Source organism: Haliaeetus albicilla, chromosome 1 (genome assembly GCF_947461875.1).
Source record: "Haliaeetus albicilla chromosome 1, bHalAlb1.1, whole genome shotgun sequence".
Classification (NCBI taxonomy): Eukaryota; Metazoa; Chordata; class Aves; order Accipitriformes; family Accipitridae; genus Haliaeetus; species Haliaeetus albicilla.
In genome coordinates this window covers 10012508-10039382 of record NC_091483.1, presented here as the reverse complement: position 1 = coordinate 10039382, position 26875 = coordinate 10012508, and the positions used below count along the sequence as shown (strand labels likewise).

At 46.1% G+C, this 26875-nt stretch overlaps 2 protein-coding genes across 7 annotated transcripts in view; both read right to left on the bottom strand.

Annotated features, from left to right (window-relative positions):
* BMP3 (bone morphogenetic protein 3) overlaps positions 1-6439 on the bottom strand; it is a 52672-nt gene extending 46233 nt beyond the window's left edge. For all 6 annotated transcript variants that reach the window (XM_069779011.1, XM_069779002.1, XM_069778995.1 and 3 more), the window contains exon 1: positions 5945-6439. In XM_069779011.1, coding sequence (XP_069635112.1) covers positions 5945-6323 — 379 coding nt within the window. In that variant the 5' untranslated portion in view covers positions 6324-6439. The remainder of the gene's footprint in view (positions 1-5944) is intronic.
* A 14199-nt stretch (positions 6440-20638) lies between these two features.
* The window catches only part of CFAP299 (cilia and flagella associated protein 299), a 230993-nt gene continuing 224756 nt past the window's right edge, over positions 20639-26875 (bottom strand). Inside the window, exons 5-6 of the mRNA XM_069779042.1 lie at positions 23240-23369; positions 20639-20876 (exon numbers count right to left, since the gene is read on the bottom strand). Coding sequence (XP_069635143.1) covers positions 20781-20876; positions 23240-23369 — 226 coding nt within the window. The 3' untranslated portion in view covers positions 20639-20780. The remainder of the gene's footprint in view (positions 20877-23239; positions 23370-26875) is intronic.

The following is a 26875-nucleotide window of genomic DNA, read 5'->3' as shown; positions in this document are numbered from 1 at the left end:
CGAAGCTTGTACTGGTCCAGCATCACTCCCTCACTGTCCTGTACGAGCGACAACAAAGCTGTCCGGGGTGGGGGGAGAGCAGAGGTACAGTCCCTCCAGGCCTAAAGCAGAAAAGCCTTACTGTATCACACAGGCGGTTGTCACCCAGACACTGTCAGGGTGTGCCATCACTGACTGTTTGGGGTATCAGAGATGCCAGCTTATTTACGGATAGCTCAGACGAGAAAGGAACCCAGCTCATAGCACTACAGCTGAAGTACTTGTACTCGCTGAATCTTCAGAGGCATGACCCATGCTTCCTCACCTTCCTGCAATAACCCACAGCTGTATGGATTGCCTGTTACTGGCATTAAAAAGGTATTTTAGGAAAAAGCAGTAGGTCTGTAGAGACTGACGTCACCAGCATGAACATATTCATGTTCCAAGGGGCATTTCCAGGCATCAATAGGCTGGAACGAGACCACTAACATGTGGTGTGTTTACCTTTATAGAGGATGCACTGACGTTTTTATGGACTGCCAAATCTATCCCATGGGTGAAAAAGGATGCAATAATGAGGACTATTTAGTTATATAGTCATCATTAGCCATCATTTAAATGAGATATTAAAGTGGTGCCCTTGTGCCACTGCACCGTTAAGACCGTATCAGTGTTTCCATTGTAAAACTTTGTTTTCATGGGTTCATAGCCTAGCTACAAAAGTTCACTCAGAGCTGGAAATGGGAACAAGCTCCAGAACAGGAACACAAATTTGGAAGCCAGATTTCTTCTTTTCTCCCACCTTTGCTCTTACTGGATTGCTGCTTCCCCCTTTCCAGTTTGACTATTATGCAAAAGAAAAATATAGGATCCCATTTTCTCCTTGTAAAGAGCATAGGACTTGGTGTCAAACTGGTTTTGTTAATTCTTTCAAATTTATTAATTCTTACTATCAAAGCAGGTAAGGTCATAACAGCTCGTACCTCGATATAAAAAAGTCAAAAGTCCACCACTCTGACTAAAACTATTGGCTACTTAAATAAAGAACTTGAAGAAACAGCTACTTAAATAACTTCAAGAAACAGCGATGGTGCGTGCTCAGGATCTAACTTACATGTGGATTTTATGATATGAAAACCACAGATATGCACATTTCACATCAAAAATAGGCTGCACAGTGGGCAAATGATCTCTCTTCCTATATACTTTAAGCAGAAAGACCACAGCAGGTCTGAAAACTAAACATTGAACTCAAAGCTAGCATAAGCTAAGCAAATAAGGAGGTTGCATCAGTAAAGGACAGAAATCTGGAAAGGGGAACACGAAAAGCCAACTCTACTCCTTCTTACAGTCACGATTAATTCCACTTCAGCTCGTGGGAACAGGTCAGCTGTATGAAAACCAAGTTGCACACAGTTCGTCTGTCCCCTCAAGGCCAGTACTCTTCACAAGTGAAGCGACAGGCTCTAGAAACTGTGACCGACTGGCAACTGTGAGCACAGGCCATCCACGTGTGTGACAGCACAGCAAGACAGGTGGTAACAGAAGCCAGAAAATGCACATTCTGAGTCTGGTCCTGAGAGGCCAAACCTACAGAGATCCTGCCTATTTGCATTAGAGAAGGTTTGCAGATTTGAGCCCAGCCTGCCCAAAACATAGCATAATTGTCTTCAAGTTCATTCTGCTTGAAAAACTACCAGGATGCTGCTGCTTACATTTTATTTATAGGGGTACAGCAAAAAACAAAACAAAACAAAAAAACCCCAACCAACCAAAAAACCCCCAAACCAAAAAAACCCACGCTCTCACCATCTCCTGCCCGAATGCTTTTAACGCTTTCATTACAAAAGACCTTAACGTTACTAGAGCTCAAAGAGGTTAGAATTTGGCCCGTACTGGTTTTTGCAGGCTGACAGGGGCCGGCGACTAGCTGGTTTCCCTGTGCAGTACTCGGTTTCCCTTGTTTGCGTGGGCATTTCATACCACAACAAAGGAAAGAAAGGCGTTTTGAAAAGGAGGAGAACATAGTTCTTAAACCACAAGAATTGGCCTAGGGGCGGGTGTAATACCTAAAATTACTTGAAATTCAGTCAATAAAAAAGAGTTTAAAGTAATTTCTGACTGTATAGCTTTACTATAACATCATTAGAGGGACCCTCCAATTAAAGTCGAGTTTTTTAAATGACTCATTTGCAAGACATGCTGCTTTAGCGATGCTATGATTAAAAGTGCTTTCAAAAGCAAACTGAAAGTCTTGCGTGTAAGGCTTTAATCTTTCCGCTCTCTTTTATTTATTCTGTGCTCTATCTTTCCTCCAGATCCTGAGCCTCAGAAGTCGCAGATCAGCACACCTCTACGGGAAGCACTGAAGGTAAGCAGATTTATATCAGCTGGAGGTCTGGTCATTCAGCGGTTTCACTAAGCAGCAGGAGGAAAGAATGGTCGTGCGCAGAAACCGATGCACAGACTCGACCGTAGTTTAAGAGTATGCTTGCCAGAACTGTCAAAGTGTTCGGCTCTAACTCATGTATCGTCTGACCTTCTCCCTAGCTGTCTTTTTAGAGTCACAGGGACTGGAAAGCCACTCGCTGTTGTAGTACATTCGGGGAAAGAACCAGAAAAGGCTCTGTCTTAGGATTTTTACTGAAGCAGAGCTTGCTGTGAGGCCTGGCCTAAGCAAGACAAGAGCTACTAGCATCATCCCAGAAACACCCCACAACAATGACACAGCTGCCATGGAAATCACGGGCTGAACATCCTTTGACTCAAATACATAGAAGTAAATTAGAGCAGTTAAGTCAACGAGAGAGAACAGTACTGGAATGTAACTAGATATGCTGTGAATAATGTACATCCTTACTTCACTTGTAATGCATTTGGGGCCCAAGGTTTCCTTCAGCATTGTCACGGGCATCAAAGGTTCCTTTTTTGAGTGACTCGGACTGAAAAATTGTGGTTTGAGATAATTTAGCAAGATTAATGGAAAGCAAATTTGCCCGAATAGAAGATCACATGAACATTCATCAAAATCAAAGGCCAAAACCCCCAGCCCAAACAACGAAACCACTAATAGTCCAGCCTAGTCGTGAAATGCGGTGTGCAAGAGATTTCGGGGCAGCACGGGACGGAAACTTCAGAGGTGCCCATGCAGGGCTGAAATTCTCATCCTATCCCCTCGGAGGACTGAGCCATGGAAAGAAAAACTTGCATTTAACACTTCTTAGGATGCTTCTTTTGATTAATCACATTTTAGTTCCTTCTTGTTGGCTGTCCATTACAAGACCGCAGCTGCCACAAGCAACGCCACTTTTCTTGGACTAGAAACCGGGATGAGTTTCAACAAGTCCTGCCGGTTCTTGGTCTCATCACACAACACGCTGTCTTACAGGGTCTCAAAAATTTGTCTGGTGGGTTACCTGGGAGATCCGGGAAAGGCCTTTCTCGTGTGCTGCAGAAGAGCCAGAAGCCTTCCACGGGAAAAGCGAGGACAGAAAGGTTTCAAAGTCACATTCCAGAGTTGTGTTTCAGAAGAGAAACTGTTTCTCTCCTGAAAAGATACGATTAAATTGCAAAACGTGTGGTTAAACTGCAAATGAAATCACTAAAGATTTCCTTCAAGGCCTCTTGCTGTAGATGCAGGAGAAATGGGCAGATTCTTAGGGAAGTTCTGCTTATTGCACACAACAAGCAGTCTCCTGAAAGGGCTCGCAGCGCGGATTGTAAAATGTGCTGAAGGAGTAACGGCAACATAATTTATTAATTTAACTGATGCAGCCACATTAAGGACAAGTGGAAGCCTGTGGGAAGCTGAAATTTGCAGCCGAGGAGCGCAACAGTCAGAGCAGAGGATCTGGAAACCAACTACCTCAGACGGGAAATACTGTCGATGTGCCGTTTCCATCACAGGGCTGGCCAGGCAGTCGGGTGCAAAGAAGAAGTCAGAAACCAGAAAAGACCTTTTCACTCCCCCCCACCACCCCAAAGAACATTTGATCTACGAGTTTTCTGGAAATGCACTTTCCTGCCATCAACAACCATACAAAATGAGCTGCTGCTGCCTACGGTGAAAGAAAGGCAACAGCTAACTAGCTGGTTAAATATTTTTCATAAATACTTATAAAAGTGTCAAAAATCTTATAATCACTCACAATTTATTGTGTTAGCACTCCAACTGTGAAAGTATTGGAAAAGAAGCAGGAAAGGGCTTAGTGAATAGTGTGTTTATAGGACTGCTGCCACCCAATGTCAAGAGAGAGTATAAATATAATCAGAAAGACCACAGAGACGGCATTTCAACCAAAGGCCTTCTAGGTTTAGAACAATAAATATCATTAATTAGGTATGCTTAAAGGAGCAAATATCACTCTGCTAGGATTATAACCTCCCCCACTCTTTCAGTGAGGTAACTGCTTATTTCGGAACGAAGGCACGTACATTAGACCTATTTATTGCAAAAAATTGTCACATTAGAAAGACAAAAGAGTTCCTCTGTAGGAGCAGCAAGTGGCCAGTCCCAGCTCTCCATCCTCAAAAACTGGGGTATTTACGCCTCTAGCCTCCAAAGCTTCTCTTGTGGACAGAAATACTTGCAGTAAGCATGCGGTGGAGAATGTTTGTAGGGCTGAAGCCTAAGACACCAAAGCCATTCAATTATTCATGGTATTTGATCTCTGTGCAACGCTACCCTATAGTAGACATCGTTGCCTTGGAAGAATCAGAAGCAACGACTCGCAAAGAAACCTACGGGAAGTCTGGCACCCAGCTCTCAGTTTTCTGGGAGAGGAAGGAATCTACGCAGGTCACTGAAACTCCCAGACAACACTCGGTTTTGCTGACGGATGCTTGTCTGTGAAAAATCCGCTGTGTCAATCCACTAGTGCTATGAAAAATAAGAGACCGGCAATCGGGCTGCTATGCACGGCATGACAGTTGTCATACAAACAGCAAGTTTTAGGGATGCAGTGGACTTGGGAAGCGTATCCCAGTGAAGGTCACATTTGAGTTCTGGCATCTCCATTTAGCCCTTGCAGAGGTCAGATGGAGAAAAAGCAGAACAGCAGAGTGGGGGAATGCAGCAGCAAGACAGTGCCATCTCACCTTTCTGCTAGGACAGAGCTCTTTCGGGATGCTGCCATGTTAAATACAAGCCCTCCCCCTTTGTGAAAGAAGAGTTTACATTTTCATAAATCTACCTGTGCATGCCAGTCTGCAGTGATGGAGAGATCTAAGCGTCACTGCCAAAGATGACGAGATGCAGTATTTACTGTGCACGAATTACGCTTCAACTAGACTCATGTGCCATTGCCTGTAATTGCCAGTACTGTCACCAACGTCTCAAAATGAATACTCTGTAGATAGTCTAAAGGATCACCAAACCACGTTATTGCACTACCGTATGCAAATCAGCCCTCGGTTTCAGGAGAAGCCACACATGCGAAACACCGATAAAAGGAGACTCCAGAGAGGATACGTTAATTGCTCCGCTTCCCTCGCAGGGTACTCGGATATCGTACAGCGGAGACGTCGCATACAGAGTTGAAGAGCTAAACCAGTAACTAAAACACGGGAGACGACGTAAACACGATATGCTAAAATACACGACTGTTGCCGCAGAAGCACCCTTTTCTCACCTCCTTCCCTACATCGAGCTCCCCGGGCGCTAAACCAGCCAGCCTGCACTGTGAGACGGCTGCCGCGCGGGTCCAGCAGTACGTCTTCGCAGGGATACGAACGGACCGTTACCTCCGTTTCCGCGGGACCACCGAAGCCTCCTCGCCTGCAGAGCGTCACCCGCAAGCCAGCCGCTCCGGCAGCTCGCTTAGCCCGCACGGCGGTCGAGGTCTCCCCGACGAGCGCCCGCCCTCCGCCGCGGGCAGCCGCCGCCCCGCCGCCGGCCGCGGCCCAGCGGGCGGCTCCGCGGGGCTCCCCGACGGGCCGCGGCCCCCCCCGCCCCCCCGGCACTCACCTGCTGCCAGCGGGCGGAAGCCGCGCACCGTGTTGCCCTGCCACGGGTGCGGCGCGGGCAGCCCCGGCGGGTCGTGGGGCCGCGGCGCCGCCGCCGCCCGCCGCCCGCGACCGCCGCTGTACTGGTCGTAGAGCCGCAGCATGTGCTCCGAGACCTTGTCCCCCGGCTGCAGCCGCTCCGGCGGCCGCCGCCGCTCCTCCTGCCGCTGCCCCAAGCCGTAGTCACCTGCCGCGGCTCTCGGCCGGCCGCCCCGCACTCCTCCCGGGGCCGCTCGCCGCCGCAGCCCGACCCGGCGCGCCTTCAGCACGTCCCCCAGCGCCAGGCACAGGCAGCCCCAGCCCAGGCACAGGCACAGCACCCAGCGGGTCGAGGCCGCCATCCTGCCCCTCCGACCCGGCTGGGCGGGCGCCGGAGTCTCCCTCCTCGTGGCTGCCCCGGCCAGCAGGCAGGCGAGACCGAGACCCCCAGCGAAGTTCGCTTCGGCCAGGTGCAACCCCCGGCGGGTGGGGCTGCGCTAAAAAGCGCAGACGGGATTTCCTCTTTTGGGGGTGGGGGGGGAGAAGAAGAAGAAAAAAAAAGGTGGGGTGGACGAAAGCGCCACGGTATAAACCGCCCGTCCTCCCCGGTGCTGGCAGTGAAGGTGTTTATTCCCCTCGCTGTGCAGGTTGTTTTTTGGCGAGAGGTGGAGGTGTTGCTCTCCGTGCAGCCGGATGCTCGCTCCCCGCTTCGACTGGTGCAGGCGCAGCCCGGGTGAGTTTTTGTGGGGTGTGCGCGCGTATGTGCGTGTGCGAGGGAGTGTGAGTGTGAGTGCCGGCGCTCGGGGCCGCTCTGTGTAATCGGCAGCCAATCACACCGCCTTCTCGTTCGGCTCCGGCTGGAAGCAGGAGGCAAAGCGAAGGGGAAACCGCCACCCGAAGGGAAGCGCGCACACAGGCGCAGAGACAGAGCGAGACCCGACTCTGGAAACGCGATCGCTGGCACTGACTGCGTCCCCGAGGGCAGGCGGGGAACAGGGTGGCGGGACGGTCCCCTTCCCGCCTCTGCCCAGCCTCTTCCAAAGGCACTCAAATAACATGATTGCGCTCAAACAAAAATCACGAGTCAGAACGCGCTCAGCCACCTCCCCTTGAAAATCTCAAGGCTTGGCTGGACCCGGAGCACAGCCCAGGGCAGGCAGGTGGCAGGGATGCTCACAAGGCTGTGCAGGGAGATTCAGCCCACCTCTCGTGAGGGCCGGCCACGCTCGGTGGCACTCTGCCACCTGCTCTGTCACCCTCCAACCCGTCCAGGGCTGGCGGAGGGGTCCCCACCAGCCTGGAGACCACGGGAAGAGACAGGCACCATGCCCAGGTGAAAGGAGGACAAACCCTCTCAGGCACATAACCCTTCTGTGAGCTGCAGTGGATCAGGCAGGGAAATCCTGCCCGTCAGGACTCCTCCACTACAGCAGGGCGAGCAAGGTGATCCTTGCTCCGCAGAGAGGATTTCACACGCCTCCTGCCTTTGCTGCTTTTCACCACCAAAAGGACACAAACGCCTCATTCCCTTTGCCACTGCCACAGCATCAGACAACACCCCACTGGATATGTAACATCGTCCCTTCCAAAATAGGCTTTGCAACACAAAGGGCACCTTACCTCATACATCTGGTGAGGGAAAACACAGGAGGTGGAAGAGAAGCCTTGTTGTGTTTTCACGGTTTATAAATACATTGTTTCACAAGAATGACTTTGTTCCCAATCTGAAGAAGGGAAATAAGAAAACTGGCTTGCAGATTAGTATATGGAGCTTAGCACACCTTATTTCCAGCACGGGGCATTCACATTTTCAACAGGCTGCAGAAGATGCATCATTACCAAGCACTAAATGAAACATTAAAATGCATCAGGTATTGCAGGGTGAACCTGCCTTTCAAATTCCACTGAATTTGTGATCAGTAACAAGTACTGTTACGCAGTTTTAATAAGCGCATCTGTAGCTACAAGAGGCAAGTGCCTGCTGGCAGGTAGGAAGGAAAGAGAAGATTTTCAAAAGCGGAGTAATGATTTTTATATGCTTCTGTATTCGAGTGCTCAAATACAACCCATGGCAGTGCCTCATTTCCAAGAAGTTTTGAGGTATTGAATTTGCCATATGCATCTAAAAAATATTATCCATATATGTATAAACACCCACAATGTCAATATTAATGCTTACAGTAAAATAAACTATACTTTTCACTTCTCTATGGAAGAAACATTACTGCAATATAAAAACTGTACAAGCGAACATACATAATTAAAACATTAAGGCGTGATCGAGTTTTTGGACACAAATAATAAAACCAATGCAGATCTCTGCAGGAAGAAAATGAAATGATTCGAACTAAGAGCTAAACAATTCAGCACAAGCAGCAATCTCCGGCTTACATCCATGGCGGAATTGTCAATCCCCAAGAAGAATCTTTAGGCAACCAAAATACTGGAATTGCTATTTCAACTTCAGTCATGTTATTTTTCTACTGGTGAGAGATGAGATTTAAAAAAAACGCAACCACACCACAACTCTTTAGATAAAACAAGCATAACTGAATCCTCTTTTAAACCTACAGCAGCAAATAACTAGCCATAAAAATGCGACGTTTTGCATATCCAACACATCTTCCACACTGTGGCCTAACTCTTGAGATTGGAGCACTGTAGATCAAGAATGACTTCAGTAAAAAAAAAAATAAAAAAAAATACTCAGAGACAGCATGTATCTAACACCATACTCAAGCAAAGGATCATTAGACAAGAACTAACTTAAGTTCAGCATGGAAGCTCAAGCACCCTATTGCTGAGCTTTTATTAAAAATCTTTTAAGTGTTAGCAGAAAGCCGCATTCATGCAAAATTAATTCACAATTTGGCTCCCAGAGCCTTGCCCCACCACTTGACTGCAGTTGTTTAAGTGTCTAAAATAGAAAGTTAGCCCTATACAATGCTATTACAGCCAGTAAGAAGAGAGAAAGAGAACACTTGGTGTGAGTCAGAAAGGAGGAAGTGACTTCTCAGGGCATTAGGTGCCTTCTCTGAATCCCCCTTTTTATACAGCCATTGCAGTTTTTCGAGAGCGCTGCAGAAGAACACGTTGGGTTTCAAATACCCCTTGCTTTATGGATTGTCTTTGTGACATTGTGGGACGCTCATTACATGCAGTTCTGTGGCTCCCAAAGTTAAAAAATATTCCCAGCTCAAACTGGACATGAGATTTTTAAATGGCAGAGCACTGTGACTGCATAAACCAAACTGAACCAGTACACAAAAGGAGTTACTCCTCATTAGTAAATAACGGCTGGCAAACTCTCAGACCCGACTTCTGAGATAACAGCGCTTTTGCACTTCTCTGTGATTCGTTCTCCATTTCTTCCATGGAAGCACCGCATATCACTAGCAAGTTTAGCATTTTTCAGAGAACACCAAACTTTGACCGTGTCCCAGAGAGCTTACAGTTTAACCCCACAGGTTTCAGAAGAGTTGTGCTGATTGCCAAGACAAGAAAGAGGACCCCTGAAGCCACATATCTAACTGTATTGGTACCACACGCAATGGCGAAGCTGCATTCCTAGCCTCGACAGAGCGGCATGGTTCTTTGCATTATAAATACCATGGCGGTAGAGGCACACACGGGCTCACCCTCAAAACAACGGTTCCGACAGCGAACCTTTTTAATTACAAGCATCAGTGAGCGCCACTGAAACCACCCCTTCCTCTTACAGATGCAGTATTTCCAGCTAGGAGGCACGCTCTGCTTTTTCGCTTTGGTAAAAGAATCTGAAAGATCAAATTCAATGGGTTATTTAGATAATGGCCAGATTCCAGCTGCTTCCACAACCCTATAATAACGTGTTTCCATATAACATTTATGGGACAGGACGGGAAGTGGAAAGAAGTAATTCACAAGTGGACTGGGACAGTGATGTAACACGAAAAGGACACGCTGTGATAAATGTCCGGCCTGCCTAGCTCACCCAGCGCAGTTAGACTGAACGCCCCAGGCAAAAGGAGTGTGCAACCAGTACTGGCAAACGTGGGTGCGTTAGACTGTTGCTCTACCCAATCTCAGTAGGAAAGAGAAGGAAAAGGACCCAGAACCAGGGAAAACAGAGCAACAACATTAAAAATGAGACACTGACTTCCATTTAATCTTTCTCTAAATTCTCCATTAATGAGCGACAGCTCAATGACCCATTATCTCTGCACTTTTTTGGGTGGAGATACTCATACACATGACATCGCTTTGCATCTTTCAGCAACCTACCGCTCCTAACTTGCAGCGGGGGACAGGCCCCAAGTCAGCGTTAGCTTGCTGGGGCTCTGGCAGGAAGAAAGGGGGGGCTATAGGCTTTACAGCTTCCCACAGCCATCCCACAGCGCAATGCACACAGCAGGGAAGTTCCTTTAGGTACCCTGGGCCAAACAGGGGAGGAGCTGCTGCCCCCGGCTTTGCAGCAGAGAGCTCCCCTCCCTGCAGGTAATCCTCCACACCTTCACATTGCTGTCGCGGGGCATATGACAATGAAGAATCTGCCCCTGTTCCGGTCTTTAGTGACTGTTTTCACAGCAGAGGAGATACTCCCCCAGGCAATATTCCTGTGCCCATGAAACCCAGCAGGATGGTTTAACACTTGTATCAGTATTAAGCAGAGTCCAAGCTTGTAATTCCATCCTGCTCCCTCGTGCATGCTAAAATTACTCCATAATTCTACTACTAATAAATATCAGGCTTACCATGCAGCACTTCAGCAACATACTAAGCAAAACCAGAGCTTACCCTGAATTGAAAGGACTATCCATCTTTTTGGGATGGTTTAATCTGCATGACCCCTCTTTTCGGTAAGCTTTCTGCTGTGGCTGACCAACAAGGAACCAGCTAATCCCAGCTGTCATGGTCATTTTGCCAGTATGACTGCCTCAGAACTGGGAACTGTCCCCGTATTTCTGACTGAGACGGCACTGCTGTTTCTGTTAGGACAATGCATGCCCAGTAAGCATGCTACAGATGTAAGCTTGGACAGAGATGCTGCGCTGAAAGGACCCAGTCTACTTCAACACCCTCAGCTCTCACCATTCTGTGTAACAGACTGTGAAACATGCAGTCTACTGGTCCCAATCTAGCAAGCGAACCAAGTTTTGGCAAGAAAAAAGCCATGTTTAGTTGAAACTAAGCAGCTCAAAATCCACGAGGGTGATTTTCTATCCATCTTCTCATTGCAGTTTTTGAAGCACATATTAAATGTGTGCCCAGCACCACGCAGAAAACGTTCCTGGCTACAAGCTCTTGTGTTGCAACTCTTGGTTCACGCAGCCAGTACACAGAAGTACCAGTCAAGACATTATTAAAGTGGAGCAAGATATTTTTTCCGAGGTGCTCTGAACTACTACAGCAGAAGTGCGGAGCGATGTGTCGAAATGGGAGTCAGCAGACCTGCTATTCTCAGCCGCTTCAGGTACTTCTGGAATTCTATCAGGGGACCACCACAAACACTCACTATTACGAATGGTGCGTATTCGTGGAGATTAAAACACCTAGCTTTAGGTGTCTGTTTTCTAGCTGGGTGTCCACAACATCCTTCTCGTCAATGCAGGAAGAAGGATCTAAAGAGCTATTCACCTCACTCAGCAGCAGGCTTTTAGTCAGCTGGTTTGCTGTCCGTGCAACTGCCAAGACACTCTTGGAGTTGTACTGCTGTGATGTTCAACTTCAAAGGTTGGAGTAATATTCCTGAGTTAGATCGTGAGCCCCTGAGATGATTCTGTAGTCTTCCTCTTCAGGGGCAGCCAGGTGAATAGGTGGAAAAAAGGCTCGCCAGATTAGAGCCCACTTTTGAAAATATACATCTTGGCACACAAACAGCAGTCTCTGCATCTGAAAGCAGTATCTGAATTTGCTGATTGTGGAGAGAAAAACTTCTTTCATCAATTGATGAATATTTCATCACTACTGGTTTGCACACTTAATGGCCTTTGATGAGTTGGCAGAAGCAACTCTGCTGTCCTGTCAGCCACGGTTTGTTTTCTTTCCATCTATCAATGTTTATTGCTAAGATATGGATGTATTAAAACATTGAGAGGTAGGCAAGGGAATTTGGAAAAGTGAGAAAATGGTTTCATTTAAAATGAAATATTTTGGTTGAGCTAAGTTGTGGTTGGTTAGCTTAGATCCTGACTACGTCCCCATCTGAAATTCTCCACGGGCATATTTTCAGCTCAGTTTCTTTAACATTTTACGAACAGCAATGAGGGCTATGGAAAGAACCTGTGGTTTGGTTTTCAGTAGATATTTTGACACTGGCGCTCCTTCCAGAATGGAAATGTAGTTCTGCAGTTTTTCTTAATGTGCTTTGTGGCCTAAGTCTTGCTCCAAGTGAGGCAGATGGGTGCTCTAGCCTGGTTGCACCGATTGGCCAAGTTTCATAGGGCCAATACACTTAATAACACAATGAAGTCAGCATTTACTGATACATTTTACCACTGCGCTTCTTCCTCTGACAAAATGAATATTAATTTTAATTGAGGCAGCAATTTCATGTGCTTCCAGTTTAGTTCTTGGTTAAAAAAAAAGGAAGAAGTTAAAGATCTATCTTTCAAAAAGCAAATGGCAATCTCCTTGAAAGAGACTCTGCTAGCTCTGTTTTGGAAAGAAGAACCAATAGGGTGGCCACGGTACCGCTCTGACATTTTAACCTTTTCTACCAAAATGGCCACATGAAAAGGCCAAATCTGAATCTCCTCCCAGAAAAACACAAAGTCCAGACTCAATTTCACCCAATATGACCTCAGTCTATATGCAACAGATCACTGAGTATCAGAAACTAATCACCATCGCCTATCGGCATAAAGCAGCTCCGTAACAGCTGCACTATGCCCTTGTGTAGGAAAGACAAGGGACTGTGGGGGCACAGGAGGAAAAAAAGTCTCCTCCACCAGATCCGTCAGAGTTACATGGTCAAGAGGAGGCATGTCAACAGTTGAGTACCCCACAGTCTCACTTCAGTCTCTGGGAAAATCACAGAGCGTGTCCTCTCGGGACACATTTCTGGGCACGTGAGGGAGAAGAAAGTGACTGGGAACTGTCAGCATGGATTTGCCGAGGACAAACCACGTCTGACCCATCTGACTGCTTTTTGTGATAAACTGATTGGACTTGCAGATGAGGGAGACCAGTGGATGACATTTACCTCAACTTTAGCCAGGGTTTTGCCACCGTCTTCAACAAAATCACCATATCCAAGTTAGGACATTACCACCTGGGTAGCTGAAAAACTAAATGATCACGCTCAGAGGGTCGACATTAATATGACATCTTACACTTGGAGGCCAGTAATAAGTGGACAGCTGCAGGAGACTGACACACCTCTTGGCGACGGACTGACACGAGCCAAAAGCTTGCGTTCGCTTTGTATCAATATGCAGTCAAGTCCTGAGGTCTTTTCTTTGGGCCAAGCCCTCAGCAGACACAAACTACAGGGCTTCACTGATTTCAATGCTATACGCGCAGCCAAGACTCACTGCATTATAGTAGTCAAGGCTTAAAAAGATTGGCAGTGGTTTTTTCCAAGACTCTTAGGGAGATACTTATTCGCTAAGTAAGCTAGTATTACTGCACTGTTTTAGGCTGTAATGATTTTCCTCATGTAAGCTCTTGACCTAGGAAGTGCAAAACCAGTTAATAACAGTTCTTAAATTCAACATCTCGGCTTTTGAGCTGTCAGCAGAACTGATCCCAATTATGCCTGAAGAGAAACTCAGGGGATGAAAACACCTGAACTCATCCCTCAACGTGGGTCCTTCTCGTGACAGCGGAAGCGCACCCTGATCGGCGTTTTGAGTCTTCCACTGATAAAGGTAAAACAAGTCCTTTAGAAGGCTAAGAAGTATTAAACAATGCGTTGAGCGCTCATGTAGATGCAACAGCAATAAAAACCGATTTGTGCAGAATGAGATCTAGTCTAAACTTGGTGCAGAAACACTCTACATATTTTTCATTTTTAATGGAGATGACTAAACGTAGTGTCAATTTCTTATTTTTCTCCCTCCCTCTTTTGTCTGTCTTGGTTTGCCAAACATAGCTGCTCAACAGCATAATCATCAAAGCAGGCGTGGAATAAAAGCTTACCCGCCTTTCCCGTGTTTATAAAAACAAGGCAAACATTTCAGTATGGTATACTGACGGGATCCACATCTCAAAACACCGTCCAACTTCCTAAGTCACTTCTTTGGAACATCCATATAAACTCATCTGCCTTTCTGCACAGCATACAAATCATTTTGTTGCAAAAGTAGAAACCAGGTCTTAGTCAGTCTGGACGGCAGGTCTCTACACAAAACAGCTGCAGAGGCACGAAAAGCTACAAAACATGCAGACAAACAAAAAGAATAACCATCACCACATGGGACAAATTCTGTGTACACACCGTGTGATTACAGCAGAGTGACTCCATCCTATCCAGTACACAGCCACTCTAGATTTCCATTTGCGGAGCCGAGATAGCAATTTGGACTGCTACAAATAATCTGTAATTTTTTTTTTTTTGTCTTCTTCTTCTTCTTCCTGGTTCCCCCCTTCTATTAAGAAACAGGAAAAATGGAAAGAAGTCAAATAATGCTGCTCTAGAAGAAGGCACTGAACTCCAGCCGGTGCATGCATATGCACACGTGTGTGTCTACAGACGCACTTGCAGATGTTTGAGGCAAAATCAAAGTGAAACTATCTGAAATTCTGACTATGCATAAGGGGACCTGACTGTCGTTCTCCCCTTTAGCAAGACGCAAGTTATTTGCCTTACAATTGGCCAGGACCGGACTTTCCAAGCTGATCACCCACCTATACTCATTCGACCACGGTACTATAGAAAGAGAGGGTCAGCGGGTGCTTCTCATTTGTTCTCGCCCGTGTCAGCGATAATAGGTTATCCACAAACATCATCCTTCCGAGTCACAGCCAGCGCACGCACCTCCCTGCTGGGCCCTACCAGCTCCTCGCTAATACAGCTCCATCCTAATCCACTACAGAGTCTCTGGTTTGTGAGGCAACCTAGCCTTTTTATTCCTTAGCCCTGGGCACACAGTAGGCTTCAATCTTAATTAAATTTATTTAAATGATGAGCAACTCCTGTGCCATTGTCAGGGCCAGCCTCAGCACCCTCCAGCAGCCCCTTTCAAAAGTGCTGTTTAAAACCTCCACCAAAAACTTCCACGTTTCCACTTTCAGAGCTTGCCATGTTATGCACATACCTGGTAACTTCACAGTTACTTGTTCCCGCCACACAAGTATTCGGAAGTCCTGGGGAAGAGGAAACCACAAATACTCCTTCTGGGGAAATGAAATAATTACATATTTGCATAACAAAGTGATATTAGCAAGATCTGTTCAGCATGTGAAGGCCAAGCCCACACTTGCACTTATTAGTTGCCTGACTTTCAGGCGTTCCAGAATTTACTTAAAAAAGCCATCTCCGCTGCTGCAGCTCCTACATCTAACTCTCCCGGCTGTCTTCTGGTGAATATCTCCCTGCAGCTTCACCTTGCCTGGCTCACACCAGCCCTCCGCACTGATTGTTCGCCTGTCTCAGATGAGCTTCTGTTTTATTCTGCTCTGACGGAGCTCCTGCCACCAAGTCTTCGGGTCAGCAACACCAGCTTTGCTCCCAGCAGCCTGTCTCTGACCCCACAAAGTCACCCCCACTCTTACCAGACCCATAACCTCTGGCTAAGGTGTGTCGTCCCGCTCCCTCCCCCTGCCAAGCCACCGCTCCAAAGAAACCTTGTCTCTTCTCACTGAATTTGGTCTTGTGACCCAGTCAGCTCCAAATGACTCGCGTATCCTTAGCCGTATCATTCCCATACATCCCTTATAGACACACGTTCCCACGTACAACACGGTGAAGTTCATAACCGGCGCAGGAGAACGCTAAACAGCACGTCAGCCAGCAGTGCTTGGAATTGCACTACACAAAGTCCAACATGCAGAGCCGGGTCTCCCCTTTTATTGGGGAACAAAGTGGCGCTTGCTCTCTTTGAATCTCCTTGCTCTTGGTCTTAGAGATGCGCACAGAAAATAGCCTTTCGCGAGGCAGGGTCACGGTGAGAAACTTGTACCAAACCGCTCCTGTGTCCAGTCATTACGCATATCCCTTATGCTTGCTTTTTTACACTAGCTAGACTTGGTGTTTGCTCAGGTGGCCAGCATCAGCCTTCCCGCTGGAGGTGCCTTCCCAGCGTAATTTCTTCTCTAGGGCCTGGAGATCACATGTTTCTCTCATCACAGAGAACTTCTGCTGTGGGATCTGTAATAACTCTGCTTGCAGTTGAGCTGAAATAAAACATGCCTCAAGTGAACAATAGCCAAATAACAAGAGCGATGTTTTTTCTTCTTGTAAAGAGCGTGTACTGCACACAGGGCTAATCTGCATGGCTTCAGTACATTCAGCACCTGTGTTTTTGTTTTCTTTGCAGCGGGAACAGTGGCTTGGCCTGCACTGCTTGTCCCTGCCTGCCTTCCAGAGAATTGCCCAAAGGTTTTATTCATTTTTAATCTGATTTCTTTTCTGTATGTGGGCAGTGGGAGTTAATGGAGAATTTTCTCCTACAACCTCTTTCGCTGATGGCCAAAAGGAGAACATCTAACGACCAAGTTGTATGCTGCTCGGATATCTTCTTGTTCTTTACATGAGACGGGTCAGCTATTAATGTGGCACTGCCATCCCCCATTTCCTTCTTTCAGCTTTGAAGATGCAGCTAGACTGGGAAGACTGCTGCTGGAACCACAAACTTAAGAGTTCATGAAGCATTGCTACGTTTTCTCAGCTGATACCTTACTGCACAGCTACCAGGTTCAGAAGTGGAGCTTAATTACCACCATTGCTTGGGTTCCTCAGACCGCTGGCCTTCCATAAAACCACTTTTGGTCAGAGAATGCAAACCTGCTGATGCCTCTCCATAAAATCACAGTGAACTCACCAGAATTTCGTTTCACGTAATACGAAAAGTTTGTAACTACGTCAAAGCATCCTGTTGTGACAGTTAAAGGGCAAAGAACTTCACATTTTGGTGTAAAATGACTGTTCTTTTCAAAGCATTGTATTTTGTACTAAACAATAACTCTTCCTGTGATTCTGCTTATGGCTCAGGATGGAGCTGTTCAGTACCAATCTCATGCTACTTTTCAGCTTCACTCGTTTAATCCAAAGTAACAACAACAACAACAGTTCCGAACATCGTTGCAAGACCAAAGATCCAGACTCCACAAAAACCAAACAAAACTATGATTTTGGTGGGGAGATAAAGAAACATGAAGGAATCCAAACCACATACAGGTTAATAAAATGTGTAGACTGTTAACTCATGTACACAGTTTAGACACGCTTGAAAAAAAAACCCAACAACACGCAACACCCCCCCCCCCACCACTTGTATAAAATCTAGAGTTTTGGGGATCCTTTGCAATGATGCGCTTTCCCATCCACGCCTAAAATCAGTTATCTTCACGGCAGCATGCAGACTCCATACCTGCAGTAAATGTCATGACCGGCGACGATACCAGAGTGTCTTTTCAGAACAGAATGGAGAGATTTCCATTCATCTTAATGTTTACAGCAGGCAGTAATTTCAGGCTGGATAGTTTTCATTTGTTTCCGATAAAAAGTCACAGAGCATAAGAACATATGCAGGAAGCTTTCGTGCAGTTACCGGTCGTTGGAAAGCTTGTCTCTCGATTACCGTATGTTTTGCACGTCCACTTCACTGTGTGCCCACCCGGGGCTGAAGAGTGACAAGATTCTGGGAAGAACCACCACCGACATTTTAGGGAAATGGAGTGTAACAGCACTTAGATGCTTTTAGGCACTATCCTGTTTCTCTAAGAAAAGGAACCTTTTCTTTATAATGCAAGCCAGATTACAGAAGTGTTTGGGGGCAGATTTTCACTTACGGCAGAGGCTAAAGTTTCTTCCGGTTAGGATTGGCAAAGGACTGTAACATGTAACTTGGGAGCTTTCGTTTACGATAACGTTCCGGGGTCCTAGGTTGTGAATGTCAGAAGAGACAGACCACCAGGAGATTAGCTCATAGGCAAGGATGGGTGGGAAGGAATCAAATGAGTTTACTGAGCAGCCAGTACTTCTGCAAATTGCTCAGCGAACACCATTCTTTCATTGCAACTATTACAGTTCTTGTTGCAGATGAGGTTTACTGCCCGAGTCAGAAATAGCATGAAATTACAATTCCATAGGAGGTCCGCACCAACTGCAAAACTTGAGGCTTCCTACATCTTTACAGCCTTTTGGTTACCTATCTTTAGAGATATAGAGCGCATTGGTGTGCTCGCTGACCTGAAAACACGTAAAGCCCACTTAGGTCCAAATTTCCTTCCATTTTCCTGCCGATGTAGACATAGCATTCTCCTAGACTTCCTGCTGTTCTTTTGAATCAAGAGCGTTGATTAGTAAGAAGACAACAAAAGAAGCTGAATTTCTGGAAATAACTTCTAAAGTTGAAAACGTGCTTCTGTTAAGTCCTACTTCATGTTATTTATTTATTTATTTATTTATTACGATTCTGAGATAATGTTCTCCAAACTGCAGGGACCACTTTCCAACTTTTTTTTTTTTTTAACATTACTTAAAAATCCAATTAGATTGAGAAAGGAAAATGACAATTCATTTGTGGAGAGGAATGAAAAATACAATTCATACCCTTTCCACCAATCATCCCTTCTACCAGTCTTCATAATGAGGCCTTCTCCCTCTTTGGTGCTCGAGAGACGGAAAACCTAGTGTTTTCAATATGGCTCAGGAGTTCTGGTTTTTTTCCTTGAAAAAAAAAAATACCCCAAACGCCAAGCTGTATTAAAAAAGCAATTTTGCTTTAATGCTACAAAAACACTTGTGAGTCAGCATCTTAGCCCTTCCCCTGAGCTGCCTCAAGACACAGGGGCAGCAAAGCAAAGCTGAGCCAACGGGAGAAACCTAGTTCTCAGGTGAGATGCAAGGAACGACGGAAATCTTTACGTCTGGTAGTGCTAAATGAGGGGAATGCCTAGGAGCACCAAGGCCAGGAGCAGCTGGCCCTAACAGGGCGAGGTCTTCCCTTCATGGACACGTAGCGCCCAACGCGCGGCCCTCTGCTAAATGAAAGGGTTGCAGCAGTCTCGAGCTTCTCTTCTCCCTGCGGGTAGCCCTGGGAACCCGAAGCACCATTTGCCTTCGCCCATTTGCCCCCCGAGCAGCCTCCCAGCTTGGTGCTTCCACCCGGCCGGGTGCAGAGGGCGGCAGCGGGTGCTGGTCCCTGCCCGCAGCAGGCAGGGAGGCTCCTCCGGCCGCCTACGCTAGGGGTCTCTGCTGACCCGGCGATGGAGACGGAGGCCCGCTGGAGGAGAGGAGGTCCGAAACCCAGAGCAGCCTTGCCATGCTCTGGTGCTTCCCCCGCCACCCGGCTGCCGTTCAGGGACGCGCGAACCAACCTCCAGCTTGCCCATCTGCTGCAAAAATGTCAGGGAGCTACAGGACGAAGTGCTCTACGTAAAAGCGACACGTTACAGTAAAAGACCTCATTGTATTTTGGAAATGGCAGAACTTCATAACATCAAAAGTTTTATGGGAAAGAAAAAAAGGCTTCCAAGTCTCTCCCAAATTACTGCAGCTTTGAAGTAACAACTTTCACTTTGTAATTGTTGGAACACTCCCTCTGCTTGCAGTACAGGGATCTTTAATGCGCCAACTGCTGAGACCGAGGCACTCAGCCTTTTCCAAAGGGAACATGCTCGTGATGAGGCTGGCAGATAGACCCCACCCTATGGTAAGCCTAGCAGCGCTGCTACCATCTCTTTTCTCGTCTGAGTTGCCTCACTTGTCCTTTTCACAAATTCACAGTACCGAGGCCAGAAAAGATCATTAAGATCAACCAGTCCCTTAAGGCATAAAAGGCCCAGGGAATTTTATCCAGCCACTTTCTGCCTTTGTTTCCTCTGCCTTTACCTCCACATCCTTTTTGTTTTCTCTGCAATTATTGCTTTTGTTTCCTGCTAGTTCTTTCTGCTGCTTAGCTTTGTGCCGTTTTCCAGTTCTCCAGTAAGCAGACAGCTATGCTGGTGGTTATACCAGCTGGGTCACGTAAGTACGGGCAACTTCCCCAAGTGTGCCGGCAATAGAATAGAGTCCCTTGGACCGTCGCGTTGCTGCCTGAACTTCTGGCAAGTTGGTACTAGAACAGCAGCAAGAGCAGGAATGGATGAAAAGCGGCCTTCGAGGAACCACTAATGCCGTCAAAACGCTGCAGATTTCTTTACATTTACCAGTCTATTTGGTACAACTTTTCCCTGCTACCCTATGAATGGCTTTGTTCATATTATATGGCGTTAGCTGCTCAACAGAGGTCCAGGCCTACCTGAAAGAGTCTCCCAGGAAGAATTTAAAACATCCTGTTGCTGGGGTACTATGGGACAGTTGTTTCTTGTCTTCACTCCAGGAAAGAATGCCACACTACCGTCCCAGCCACCCTGCTGCCTTAGGAGTAGTGGGAAGAGTTGGGTCCAAACCTTTCGACTTCCCTTTAGGCGCTTTTGCAATTCACATAGCCCAGAGACTTCACAATGGACAAACAAGGGGCCCAGATACATAGACTCTACAGCCAGTACGGGGTCCTCCTTCCACTTTACTTCCATCAAGGAACGAGGCACAAACCCACTCTAAACCGGTATAAAAATCCCCCTTCCTAACCCTGAACACAAGGTAAAGATCTCTCAACTGTTTATTTTTCTTCCCGATGACTTTAAAATGGCTAAACAAATCACTGGGAGAAGAGCCACACAGATGGACCTCAGGTCCCTCTTCTGATGATATGGTCATAGATAACAATGTGGAGGTACAGATCTGTTTCAACAGCCGTCCGTGTTGTGTTGTCTCCTGGGTAGGCCTGAAACACAGAATATTACAGAGACCCAGTCAGGAGAGAGACAAGACATGTTTTTTCATGTAATGAATTTTCTTCTTCTTCCCTCGGAGCATGAAGTTTGATAAATGCAACTAGCTCTAAATGTGGGGATCTCTCAGCGACGATTAATGTCGTGGCACCAGGCAGTTCATTTCTCCTCCAATGCTTTTAGCAGATGCAAAGGCAGTGATAGAGTTCTTTTGGCTAAATACAACTAGGAACAGGTGGATGGTCGACCGGTCAAAGAGAAGGCCTGCTTGCAAAGATCAGGCAGCTGGTACTAAGTCTGTTCAAGCCAAACCCCGTGAGAGAGAACGCGTGCTGATTGCAGTTTGGCCCATACCAAGCACTTCTCAAATGCTTGTTCTCCATCACTGAGTGCTACAGAAAAGCCAAAGCCAGATGGATCTCACGGGGACTCACAGGCCTGTGCCCTGCAGCCTGTGGGGGGACACAATGCACACGCACAAACACTTCTTCGTGTGGCTCTTGGCACACAAGGATCTTTCACGTGGACACTAAAGAGCTATTTATTTGTTACAGATGTTCTGCAGCTGCAGGAAGTTGGACTGGTGGCCCACTTTCAATGCAACCAAACACATTTTTAGGCATGCATTTTTGAATTTCTAACAAACCAATGCACTTATTTTGAAATGCATATAATTTGATATTTTGTACTGTTACTATTCATATGCGACCATCTTTCATGGGAAGCACATCAAAGAAACCACCATCCTAGATTAGTTCTGTAGAAACCCAAACAAATTATTGCCCAGCTTAGTTCATGTCGGTTTTGACAGTAACCAAAGCCTGGGTGTGTTTGTCACATCCAATCTATAGTCCAAGGACTTCAGTTGTAAAGTTTTAAAAAGTGTGGTTGGCACCGGAGGAACACAGTCGGTTTCTTAGAGAGGGAAGCTCTCTACAATGTTATTACCCATGCGGCGCTCAACACGAAAGATAAAATACCCATGGCCATTTAATCAGCTTTCAACTATGGCTGAAAATGGGATGTCCGGGTACGATTCAAGCATTTGCTTTCTTTGCATTAAACTGCTATGTAAATAAATGGTAGAGACCAATCAAATTCAGCAATAATAAGATCAGAGCCATTCTTAGGTGAAAGCAAAGCATATGTTTGCGCTGTCAATCATCTATGAGACACAGAGTCCACAACGTTCATCCAGTTTATAGCACTACTGAGGCACAAGTATTTTCCTTTCTTTTATTCAATTGTAAATCCTTCTGAACCATTTACTGCGTGTTCGAGAAACACAGCCCTCCACAAGAAGATGCACCCAGTGACAAATTTCTCTTTTGTGAAGGACAGGGTTTCAAATCCAAGTTTGACCCTTGTGCCGGTGACAATCTCAATCTGCTACAAGAACTAAATGACCTTAATGGGGCCGCTTTCCTTAGGACTTCTCAAATCTTTTGTATTAAGGTGGAAGAATAACGACCGTGTGCCGTTGGGAAAGGGATTCTGCCAGTTTCAGTTCACCACTGCAGAAGTGCTGGGTTGGAAGATGGTCCACGCTTTGGATGCAGGAACTGATTCTGCTTTCTGGATTTGCTGGTGTTCAGCAGGCCCTGCCAGGATCTGGGATATTACCGCCTGCAAGTTGCAACTTTTGTTTCAAAGTAGCCTAGTATTTATTTATTTTTATCCACCTGCAGGCATGTTTCATAATAGGGATTTGATTTTTAAGAGGAGATGAATACAGAGACCACCAGCCCCAGGATGCATCACCAACATTTTAGCAATTTTTCCTTTTCGCTAGAGGCACGTGTGTCATCCTCTGAGTAAAACAGAGTGTCTTTCCACACCAGATGCACCTGCTTATACACTCCCATGCTTCAGTCCTCACATCATCCAGTCAGTCCCACTTTCCTCCTCAGCCTGTTCCCTCTCTCACGCTTCCCTTTCCTTAGCGCTTCTCAGCAATTCAACTAATAGGACACAGCCTCAGCCTGCAGGCCAATCCTGGCAGTAAGGGCAACAGTTTCTCATTCTGGTTGGAGGGAAAAAGGGCAGGGAAAGGGGCAGGGTGCAAGAGAAACCCTGCTTCGGAAATCTTGCGGTTTTATCAGTCAGTTCAAGTTCTGATTTTTGTCATCGCAAGGGAAAGGCCTGGACACACTCACTCATACGCAAGGTGGGATAAGTTTATCCTGACAGGGACCAGAGCAGCCAGGTTAACAAGGCAAACAGCACGTCTGAGTAAGCCTGAAATATTAGGTGTGTATTGATAAACACACTATTTGCAATCGGACTCAACAGTTTAGCAGTCAAACTCCATGGCATAAAGGCAATTTACAATATTGGGGGGTGGGGAGACATTTACCTTAGGATCCACGTTTATTATTTTCCTATCACTTTTGTTCTTGAAGAGTAGTCCACAGGCATTTTCTGCAATCACTTGGTAATTTGGGCTGCAATTTGAAGTGCTGACATTTCTATCCCAGTTGTAAAAGCTGTGAAAATGTGAAACAGAAATGCTGTACTTTTAATGGATGTCATTCTTCCAGCTGAAAGGGCAGATTCTGACCTCCTTGTTCATGCTGAGTAGTTCCTGATTCCACAACAGCCCCTCTGAAAGCCAGACAGATTCACTGAGGAGCAAAAGTCTACTAAATACTAGAAAACCTGTCCAAATGTGGCCCTACGTATCTGATCTGTGGCAAACCAAAGCTGAGGCCCCTAGCTGTCTCCTCATCCATTCAGTACTAGCATTACTAAAAGACTCAGAGACTAGGTTACAACTAGCGGGAAGCGGTAGGGCTTGAGAACTACTACTGTGACGGAAACAGCTCTGGAGACCACCTGAAAGTGCTTCCCGGACCACCACAGATCTGCAAACCAGATGTGGGAACTGACAGTTTCCCCTTTGGATCTCACTGGAACTCTCTTGCTGCTTTACTGTTTTCCTTTCTCTTGTTTTTAATATAGTTCTAGCAGTGAGGAATTTTTGGAAGTCTCCTCGCGGGCCAGATACAGCAGGAGGGGCTGAACTCCAGCTCCCCAAGGAAAATCCCAGCTCCCCCGACCGGTGTAGGTATCAGCCTAGGATTAATTGTGGAGCAAACTGTTCAATCAGGCTGACTGTGCTCGCTAGTTTCCAAAATGTCTGGCGCTAAACAGAAGTCAAAAGGAATTGGCCTGCTATGTCAAGTACGAGACGGACACAGGAGGGGTTCAGCACTTTATCAGTCTTTCTCCCAGGTCAGCGGTACTGGAGTTCCCCAAGCCTTCTCACACTTTTGTTTTTTGACTTCTCAAACTTTTTATCACCTGACCTCAGCCCCTTTGGACTTTGTACTTGCCACACAGCCGACTATCAGGCTGTCATTCGCACGCTCATTGTTAGTGCTTGCTCAGAAACCTTTTCAACTCAGATGTACCTACAAACCGCACAACGCGATGCTGCTGCTACGCGTAACCTCGCTGGGATACTTGTTTGATTGCTGAAGCGGCGCATTGCATTTCCGGTGCCGATTACAGGAGCGTATCTTTTGCAAAAGACGGAGGAAATGGGAGGAAGTCAGGAAATCATTCTGTGTGTAAGGAGGATTCAAGAAATGTACAAAATACCTTCTAATTTTCCTGCCTTCTGCAAGGATACTCCATTCCAACCAGATACATGGTTCTGGATTTTAAAGCGCCTCGATTTCTTCCTTGCTTCGAAAGAGTGCAAAACAATAGGCCTCACTGTTACATATGCTAAACTTTTTACATCCTGAACACCTCTGGTAGGAATGGAGCAACGTACAATGAGTTGGAGATGAATTTACAGTGCCATTACAGAATTCATCCTGGCATCACTGAAGTCAGCGTGTGATTTGCCACTGAAGTCGATAGCCTTGGATTACAGCAAGGTAATGTAAAACGGTGTGCTCAGCACAAAGTTACGTCCTTGAGCAAGCGAGTTAGCGCAAGCAGAAGCCGCCGTCTGGAACACTCTGCAGCCTAATGCTTAGATGCCTGCAGAAAATGAGTGAAAGGTGGGTGGACACAATCCACTTAACTTAGTAATAATAACTGCTTAGCTTTGATATGCTAATTGGTCACATTAATTTGTTGTCTATAGAATTATTTAATGCTCCTGAGTACCCACGTTAAGTGGTAAACACAAGATTTTTTATTTCATGCTTAAGAATAAGAATATGCACAAACTTACAAATTAAATACACAGATTCTTTTAACTCTCTACTCAGTTACCTTATTTCATCCATAGAGCTTTTCTCTGTCCCCCAGGACACAACGTGCTTAACGAGTCCAATTGCACAAATAGAGGTTGTTTCTGCTGGAAAACCACTACCAGATTTGGAAGGAATTGCTCTACATTATCTCGGGGTGGGGGGGCGGAATATAGCGCTCCCTGCAAAGACTTCCCCACATTCATTAAAAAGAAATTAAACATCTGAAGGCGGAAATAGTCAATTAGCTGTCGGATAATAACTTCCTGCATTTTGCCAACTTTCCAACCCCACTCCTATCATACTTCCCCATGTAAGCCAGTGAAGACAGGATCAGCCTTTCTGCTGAGAAATCAATGCCTAGTGCATGCAGTTTTGTTATGGACTCTTTCACTCCATGACAAATTAAATTCCATCATGTGCTTAGATGTGAAACATAAACCCCAAGTCCACCAGCAAAACGAAGTGAATCTCTCTGGACCCTGTACTGAGGGCTAAGAGAGTGGGGCAGTGCCCCGTGCAACTCTCCAGCTGCCTTTCCCACACATAAACCCCGAGCTTCTTGGTATTCCCATGTTCTCTAAAACAAAGACCAGCAGACAGTGAGATGGCGGTGGCTTTGAGGAAGCCTAGATGCCTGGTCATGGGAGAAAATTTTCCCCTGCATACCTTTTTTCATGTTCTTCACTGAAAACTGATGACATCAGGAGGTTCAAGTAGGCCTCACACCCACCTTGAGCAGGCAGGATGAGAAGGGCTGCTGCAGCTAGAGAACAGTGTTACTGGGAGGACAAAGTAACATATGCTAGCAGGAAATACTCCTAATACTGCCTAAAAAGGCAGGAGGTCAGAGGAAACGTTTTGACCAGAGGAGCAAGGCGTTGGAGAAAGCTTCTCCAGAGCGGCCTCTCCCCTCCCAGTTACTATTAAGGTGAAGCTTGCTCACTGTAATCAATGCGTTCTACCACCAGGCTGCTGCAAGAGGGAGCTGGAAATCAAAACCTAAGGAATCCCATCTCATCCGTGGTTTATTTCTCCAGAAAAAATACTAAACTGAACTTCATCAGCAAAGTGCTATTTAGGAGTTACTATAATCCCAATCTAATCAAACTAATTTTTGGCAGTAGAATTCCACATGGCTTTAAATACTTAAATTATCCTGAGATGAAAACATGCTATCAGATGAACATGATCAAATGCCAAAGAAAAAAATCTCAGTGTGCATTTTTTCTATTATTGTTTTGTTTGATTACCATGTGTTTTGGAACAAATGTAACAGTTTTCAGCATGGCACTTCAGTATGTGGACTACGAGGAACTTCTCAGTGCCCATAGTCCAGCTGCAAGAAGAATGCTTCTTGGGTTGGTTTTTTTTTCTTAATTTTTTTTTTTTTGTTCTTAAGTTGGCGGGGGTTTTTTAGACAATGATTTGTTGGTGCAGCAGTATATAACGAGTAGCACACTGCGTTTGGGAATACAGACTAAAATATGTGAGGCGGGTTTCTTTCATTCATCAGCTAATTCTGGTCTGAGCAGATTTTCATTCTGCAGGCAGGCAGATGCGCTCCCAGAACACAAGAGTCTGAATACAGGTTTTTGTATCCTTAAAGTTATCCTTCGGGTACCAAGATGGCAGCACATCAAACCACATGGTGCTTACAGAATGTCTTTCATCCAAAAATCTCTGAGTCTTTTTGTAAACATGCATTAAACCACTTGACATTCTTGTGAGATGTAAGGCAGGCTTTATTACAGCTCATCAGCGGCTAGGGGAGCCAGGGCACA